Source organism: Leucopleurus acutus (assembly GCF_964270905.1).
Source record: "Leucopleurus acutus genome assembly, chromosome: 4".
Classification (NCBI taxonomy): domain Eukaryota; kingdom Metazoa; phylum Chordata; class Mammalia; order Artiodactyla; family Delphinidae; genus Leucopleurus; species Leucopleurus acutus.
The window spans coordinates 150,328,964-150,337,631 of record NC_139146.1 but is presented as its reverse complement, the minus strand read 5'-3'; the positions used below and the strand labels follow the sequence as shown (position 1 = coordinate 150,337,631).

At 43.1% G+C, this 8,668-nt stretch overlaps 1 protein-coding gene across 2 annotated transcripts; it reads left to right on the top strand.

Moving 5' to 3' along the window:
* Positions 1-823: 823 nt before the first annotated feature.
* Positions 824-8,426, top strand: DMP1 (dentin matrix acidic phosphoprotein 1; the record flags this gene model as incomplete). 2 transcript variants are annotated; one of them, XM_082838123.1, is made up of 5 exons in its annotated part: positions 824-877; positions 1,356-1,403; positions 4,779-4,811; positions 4,993-5,040; positions 7,056-8,426. In XM_082838123.1, 5 exons carry the CDS (start codon positions 824-826, stop codon positions 8,424-8,426), a joined length of 1,554 nt encoding a protein of 517 aa, XP_082694249.1. The 2 variants fall into 2 exon arrangements, with proteins under 2 accessions (XP_082694249.1, XP_082694250.1); XM_082838124.1 differs by lacking the exon at positions 4,993-5,040.
* Between the last annotated feature and the right edge of the window lie 242 nt (positions 8,427-8,668).

Sequence of the window (8,668 nt, the reverse complement as noted above, 5' to 3'; positions counted from 1 at the left end):
GATAGGGAGGGTGGGAGGGAGACGCAAGAGGGAGGGGATATGGGGATATATGTATAGCTGATTCACTTTGTTATAAAGCAGAAACTAACACACCACTGTAAAGCAATTATACTCCAATAAAGATGTTAAAAAGAAAAAAAGTGAATGGTCAGAAATTTCTCTATTGCTTTTTCTTAACTTTTCCTCCCTTTGTCATAGTTTATGTGTTAGTGAAGAAGTGTTTACAGAGCTCTTCATTGAAATGTTTTCAATTTATCTCTTCGGAGTGAGGTTTTTTAAAAACAGCTTTATTGAGATATAATTCACACATCATATACCTCACCCATTTGAAGTCTACCGTTCAATGGTTTTTCATACATTCACAAGAGTTATTCCCCCTTCACCAAAGTCAGCTTTAGAACATTTTCATTATGTTCAAAATTCACCCCTTAGTTGTCACCCCAACAGCTCATCTCCTCCAGCCCGAGGCAAACACTTACTTTCTGCCTCTATAGCTTTGCCTATTGTGGATTTTTCATATGAATGGAATCATACAATATGTGGTCTTCTGTGTCTGGCTTCTTTCATTCAGTATAATGTTTGCAAGGTTCCTCTACTTTGTAGCATGTATCAGCACTCCATTCCTTTTCATGGCTGAATAATACTCCACTGTATGGATATAGTGCATTTTGTTTATCCATTCTTCAGTTGATGGACATTTGGATGAGTTTATTATTTTTTTTAATAGAAAGAAGGTGTTAAAAAGTTGAAGCTTCTATGTTTCTTGAGGGTGGAGAAAAGCATCTTCTGTCTTTCATCACAGGTAGAGGTGACATACCCAGCAATGAGGACCAGCATCCTGCTTATGTTCTTGTGGGGATTGTCCTGTGCTCTCCCAGTAAGTATCAGGGTAGGGATGCATGGAAAAAAAAACTGTTTATACCTAAAACTGCACAAATTGCATTGGCTATAAGCCAAAGTGGCTGTGTATGTTCCAGTCAGATGAAAATGTAGCTTATTAGGAAGCTCTTTTCTTTAAAATATCATCCGAATAATTCCTTGTTCTGTTCACTTGCCGTTCGTATAGTTAGGCTGCTCATGTTTCTTCCTCATAAGAGTGGTTCTCAAAGCGTCATCCCCCAGACCAGTAGCACCAACTAAGACCTTGTTAGAAATGTAAGTTCCTAGGTCCTCCATCAGACCTACTAAACCAGACTCTCCAGGGATAGGGCACAGCTATCTGTGTTTTAACAAGGCCTCCCGGTGATTCTGATGCGTGCTAAAATTTGACTAATACTCCTCCTAAGTATGTGAAGTGCTAATAGCTGCTGCTTTGGAAATTTCTGTGGGCCGACCACTTGTGCTGAATTTTCTAGGTAGCCAGGTATCAAAATACTGAATCTAAGAGTTCTGAAGAATGGAAGGTGAGTAGAAAAGATTTTTTTGAAATATTTTTATTTTAATATGTTATTAGTATAACCAAGATGGCTTCACTGCAAATGTGGAAACTACTACTGACTTAATGAACACATGAATAACCTAAGATATAGGGAGTAAGGGCTATCATTTCTAGTTCTTATAAGAAAATGTAGTTCATATGATGCTTCAACTCCAACTTAATAGTATAATTTGGTGAGGCAGCATTTTCTCCTTTAGCATTATTTTTGTGATGGGTCTTATAGTAGCGCAAGGGGATGGATGACAGTGAACCAAGATTGTCCTTGAAGGATTCGGGCTAGGAGTCTGTTTTATCAGATGTCTGGTAGGCAGGAGGCTAGGAGATCAAGTCCCGGAAGGTGAGAAGAGAAAGAAGAATGAGAGAATGCTAGAGTCTTCGGAATGATAGCTAATGTTTATTGAGTGTTGGCTCCGAATAACCCAATCGTTATTAACTCTCAATAGTTCAACAACCACTGCCAGACACAGTTCTGTGTGTTTCGCATGTATTAACTTTCTCAATCTTCACGGTACCCCTAGTGAATCAGGTGTTGTATTTTCTGTGTTGAGACACAGAGAGTAACCTAGTCTGTCTAGGTTATGTGGTTAATTACTGTTAGAGCCAGACTTTGAACCCAGGTCGCTCTGACTCCAGAATTCATATTCTTTGCTGGGGTGTTACATCCCTCGAAGGGGCCAGGTCTAGGAAGTCAGTAGATTTTCAAGATTGGAACTACAATTGTCACTCCGTATCCGCAGGGCATTAGTTCCAGGACCCCCTCAGATACCAAGATCCATGGATTCTCAAGACCCTTATATAAAATGATGTAGTATTTGCATGTAACCTGCATACATCCTCACGTGTACTTCAAATCATCTCTATATTACTTATAATACCTAATACAATGTAAATATTTGCTGGAGTGCAGCAAATACAAGTTTTGCCTTTTGGAAACTTCTGGAGCATTCTTTCTTTCTTTCTTCCTTTTCTTAAAACTATTTTTGATCTGAGCTTGGCTGGATCCGTGGATGTGGAACCCATGGATATGAAGGGCTGACTCTAGGAGGAAGGGTTAAAATCTCAACCTAAATCAGGATGTTTTTTCATTACCTTGTTTCCTGCTGGCTTTTAGGTATGACACAGCTAGGGCACAATGATATTAGTGATGGCCAGATAATGTCAGAGGTCTGAGATGGGGTCCTGCCCCTGCTTGAGGCTGGAATAGATATTGCAGGATTTCTTTTTTTTTTTTTTTAACATCTTTATTGGGGTATAATTGCTTTACAATGGTGTGTTAGTTTCTGCTTTATAACAAAGTGAATCAGTCATACATAAACATATGTTCCCATATGTCTTCCCTGTTGCGTCTCCCTCCCTCCCACCCTCCCTATCCCACCCCTCCAGGCTGTCACAAAGCACTGAGCCAATATCCCTGTGCCATGCGGCTGCTTCCCACTAGCTATCTACCTTACTACGTTTGTTAGTGTGTATATGCCCATGACTCTCTCTCGCCCTGTCACAGCTCACCCTTCCCCCTCCCCATAACCTCAAGTCCGTTCTCTAGGAGGTCTGCGTCTTTATTCCTGCTTTACCCCTAGGTTCTTCATGACATTTTTTTTCTTAAATTCCATATATATGTGTTAGCATACGGTATTTGTCTTTTTCTTTCTGACTTACTTCACTCTGTATGACAGACTCTAGGTCTATCCACCTCATTACAAATAGCTCAATTTCATTTCTTTTTATGACTGAGTAATATTCCATTGTATATATGTGCCACATCTTCTTTATCCATTCATCCGATGACGGGCACTTAGGTTGTTTCCATCTCCGGGCTATTGTAAATAGAGCTGCAATGAACATTTTGGTACATGACTCTTTTTGAATTTTGGTTTTCTCAGGGTATATGCCCAGTAGTGGGATTGCTGGGTCATATGGTAGTTCTATTTGTAGTTTTTTAAGGAACCTCCATACTGTTCTCCATAGTGGCTGAACCAATTCACATTCCCACCAGCAGTGCAAGAGTGTTCCCTTTTCTCCACACCCTCTCCAGCATTTATTGTTTCTAGATTTTTTGATGATGGCCATTCTGACTGGTGTGAGAGATACTGCAGGATTTCTTACATGAACTTTCATCAGGAATATCCTTAGGCTGGTTTATTTAAAAGCAGCTGCTGTGGATCCCTTCTTTCATTCAGCCTGAGTTCCCCAAACACACTGTGTTCTCAAGTCTAGCCTTGGCAGGAGAAAAATACCAATGTCTCACTCCCTTCCATTCCTAATTCCAGATGCTAAGTGACTGGGGTAGAGTCTGCTATGGTGCCTGCTGCAGTGTCACAGGGCAAAGACTTTAAGTGATGATAGGTCCTTCCTCTAGGAGCTATCCCAGCCCAGCATTGCTGAGAGGCTTGTTGAAGACGTGCTGACAGCAGCTACTCTCTGCTCTACTCTGCACCCTGGGTCTTCATACCCATTGCTCAGTGGCTTTGAGCCACATGGGATTTGGGATTTGGTCATGTTCAAGGCGAGGGGGAGAGTAGATGGGGAGAGGGCACCAGAGGCGGTACAGGCATTCTTAGAGTTCTCATCAGATTAAAGAAAGTGAAATAAATCAGAACTATGACTAAGTTTCAGATTTAGCATGTGTTATTTTGGTGATCTTACGTGACTCAAGAAAGGTTTAATGGCTTTTTCAATTCAGTTTTGTCCGCTATTGAATTTTATAAAGTAGATGTTCTCAAAATGGATCACTTCTTCAGCTTATATCCTATTGAATACTTTTCAAGATGCTTCCATAGGCATTAGCCAATTTCATCCTCACAGCAACCATGTACAATAAGCGCAGTGGTGGTTAATATTCTTAATTTACAAATAAGAAACTGACATCAGATAGGTGAAGTGAATTGTGCAAATTCACGTAGAGTGACCAACCATCGCAGTTTACCTGAGACTAGATGTTTCCTGGAACACATGAATTTCACCACTAGCATCAAGACAGTTTTCAGGGCTAAAACCCAAGCCAAGGAGCTAACTGAGACTTAAATCGGGGTTTGTGAGTTCCAGCGCTGTTTCTCCTCTCTTACATTTCCTCTAGGTTGTATATTTTTCTTCAAAGAAATTGTATTTTTGTCTAAGTGTTGGAAATACAAAAATCTTCTAGGTTTTTTATATCACAAGGTCTTTTCAGGCCACTGGTCATCTGACATTCATTGTTTAGCCATTTCATTATAAAATAGCATTAATATTCATGTGAATACAAAATAGATATCAATATACTAAAAAAACCTAAAATTATCCTACATGTTTTCAATGATATGATCCATCTGTGAAAGAGTAACTTGTCTTCCTTCCTTTTTTACAGGGTCTTTTGGCTCAGACACCAACACCACCTTTGGTAACTATCTCACTGATTTTTTGTCATAAACATCTCATGAAATCACTTTCACACTCTTATCATCATCTCAGGCCGTTTGGAAAGTAGTAAATCCAAACCACAAGCGATTGATGTGTGTCCTATTTTTATCTTTATTCATCAATTACGAACATGAAAAATAAACATTTCTTTTTCTTTTTAGGAGAGAAGTGAGTCATCAGAAGAAAGTAAAGTTAGCTCAAAGGAACAGGTAATTAAACAAACCTTTCTTAACTTTCCAGGCTACTTAGGAATCAAAGGAAATGATGTTATATTAAATTACCTAGTGACCATTCTAAATATAATATTTTCTAACCTTTGGTTATGCTGGCTAAATCACCCCATAAAATAGGAAGGGAAAAATGAGTGGGAGAATTCAGAGGTAGACATGCCCTTCATTCCATATTTATCACTGGGGCCAGATGATAGACATGTGGCCCTAAATGTCCCTCTAGTTAAAGAGAACACACACACACACACACACATGGTCATAGACTCTGGAAGGCGAGGAATAGCTCACTCATAAATCTCAAATGTTGGTTTCACAATTGGAGCTGTTCAGGTCGGGCAAAGAGTTCCGGTTAATGTGAGGTGCCTCTGGGCCCGGAATCCTGTTGGAGGAGAGAATAGGAGAGCCCTGAGGAAGCTTTAAGGAGACAGCTGCTTTAGTAATGACATCTTTAAAATAGCCTCATCTGTGGCCCTGGGAGAGAGAAAAGCTGACTTAGCTTATATCACTTTAATAGAAAACTTGGTAGCTTCCTTCTCCTTATCCTCTTTCCCGTCCCCACCTTCCCTCTCCCTTCCCCACTCTTCTGTCCTATCATTTTGACCAATCTCAACTCCGAGGGGCTCCAGACATTCTAGGACCCAGGTTTCTCCCTGAAACTTTGACCCATGTTGCATTCGATACTCAGTCAGTTGGAAAATGAATTTAGGCTTTTTACCACTATTTACTAAAGATTGTCAGAGGAACATTTTATAGATTTATAAGTGTAGAATTGGGAAAATGCTCTTTTCTGGGGACGTTGTGATGTATTGCCTCAGTGTTCTCTGGGCTCTCAGAGGATGATAGCACCTTGGGAGTGGTACAGTATGTGCCTATCGAGGTTAGGAAAACTAAATAGATGCTCAGTTCCAATGGATCAGTGTACACCCTAGCGATGGGAAGAGGTGTCACCACCCGGTAGTACTGACTGGAAACTCAGACATTGATGAGTAGGGACATGTGGGAAAAAAAAAAAAAAGTTGGCAAGAACGTTCTGTCATAGGATATGGTAGAGAGAGCAGATTTTTCCAGAGCGTGATGAATGAAGATTCACTGTCCTTCCTTATCTGAGTAGAGCATCCAATGGTTTTACTTCTGGGGATCACCTCTCTGAGCTCACACTTGGAACTAAGCTGCCTTGGTGGTCACACTAGCTACAGTTCTTCAGCTAAGCCTTCCACAGGCAACTCTGTGCCTGTGCAAATGAGTTATAAACATGGTTTTGGCGAGATTTATACCTTACTACAATATTATACTTTCATTTTAGCTAAAGGTTTCATCTGCCTGCCCTAATACATTTTTCCACCCAGAGTTGATTAGAAAAAAAAACTTGAGTCATTTTAAAAATCACCCAATATTTTAAAAAACTGTGTTTTAAAGCAAACAACTTGGTGAGTGAGTATTATAAACCAATTCTTTTTTTTTTTTTTTTTGCGGTACGCGGGCCTCTCACTGCTGTGGCCTCTCCCGTTGTGGAGCACAGGCTCCGGAGGCGCAGGCTCAGCGGCCATGGCTCACGGGCCCAGCCGCTCCGCGGCATGTGGGATCTTCCCAGACCGGGGCACGAACCCGTGTCCCCTGCATCAGCAGGTGGACTCTCCACCACTGCGCCACCAGGGAAGCCCAACCAATTCTTTAGTTTACAAAAAACTCTCTGAAAGTATCCTTTAAGGACTCACACTTAAATATTGAGTTCCATAAATGTGATTTCTATAAAACTTTTTGAGAAAATGTTTGCAGCATTAAGTGAACTGTGCCTATGTAAAATGGAACGACTTGACGACTTGACTTTCAACTGTTCTCCCTGGTTGAAACATTATTGAGCCGTAAAATTGGCTCAATGGCTCTGATGAGGGACACAGGAAGAAGAAAGCAAACAGAGCCTAGATGGGCATTAAATAACACCCTTGAGAGCAGCTCCTGGGGTACTAACCACGTCTGTTAACCCCAAACTCCAGGTAAATGAAGACCCCAGTGACAGCACTGAATCAGAGGAGGGCCTGGGCCTTGATGATCCGCAATACATTCACAGACCAGCTGGTGGCCTTTCTAGGAGCGGAGGGAAAGAAGGAGATGATAAAGATGATGATGAAGACGAGAGTGGAGATGACACCTCAGCTGATGATGACAATGGCCCAGGACCTGAAGAGAGGCGAGGAGGGAACTCCAGACTCGGAAGCGGTGAGGACCCCACTGACAGCACACAGTCCACGGAGGATGGTGTCCCACGGGGGGAAGACAGTGCTCAAGACACCACCAGTGAGAGCAGGGACTTTGCCAGTGAGGACGAGGGGCACAGCAGGCCTGAGGGACGTGACTCCACTCCAGACAGCGAGAGTGCAGAGCAGTGGGTGGGAGGCGACAGTGAGGGAGTCGGTAGCCACGGGGACGGCTCTGAGTTTGACGATGAAGGAATGCAGAGCGAAGACCCCGACACCTTCAGGAGCGAGAGAAGCAATTCTAGAATAAGCAGGGCCAGCATCAAGTCAAAAGATTCGAAGGGGGGCAATGGGCAAGCAAGGACTCAGGCTTCCGGTGAAGGCCCGTCAGTGGGGTACCCCAGTAGGAAATTTTTCAGAACACCTCGCATCTCGGAGGAAGATGGCAGAGGTGAGCTTCATGATAGCAACACCATGGAAGAAAGCAAGAGTGACTCCCCAGAATACCCCGACTCCAGAGAAGCTGGTCTCAGCCCATCCAGGGAACACAGCGAGAGTGAATCTCAACAAGAGAGCGAGGAGGGTCAGTCCCCAGAAGACAGTCAGAGCGTCCAAGACCCCAGCAGCGAGTCCAGTGAAGAGGGTGACCTGCCTTCTCAAGAAAGCAGTAGTGAATCTCAGGAAGAGGTCGTGCGCGAGTCCAGGGGTGACAACCCCAATAACGTTACCAGTCACTCAGAAGATCAGGACTCTAGCGACTCCAGTGATGAGGACAGCTCGGATAAACCCTCCAGTTCAGAGAGCAGATCCAGAGAGGGGCAAACCGACAGCGAATCCAGTGAGAGCCTCAGATCCTCGGAGGAAAGCCCGGAGTCCACCGAAGAGGAGAACAGCTCCAGCCAGGAGGAGCCCTGGTCTCCCAGCGCCTCGTCAGAGAGCCAGAGCCGGGAAAGCCAGGAGGACAGCCCATCTGAGGAGGAGCAGAGCAGCGATTCTCAGGACAGCAGCAGATCAAAAGAAGAGAGCGACTCAACTGAGAGCACATCAAGCAGCGAGGAAGACATCCAGTCCAGAAACACCGAGATAGAAAGCAGAAGACTGACAGTCGATGCTTATCACAACAAACCCATCGGAGATCAGGACGACAATGACTGCCAAGACGGCTACTAGCACGGGCGTTCCTGAGCGCCTCTCACAGACACGTGTCTTGGGGGTTGGAGACTAGGGAAATCATGAGAACTGTAATTTATTGATGTTTGTATCAGAAGAATAACCAGAGACCATTCCTTTATGAAAGGAAATACTGGACATTATACTTCTTTCTAGGATGTCACCAAACCATAGAGGTTTCAATAATGGGGAATTTCACTAGAATACCCTCAATGAGACCTGACAAAAGGAAAGATGTGCAT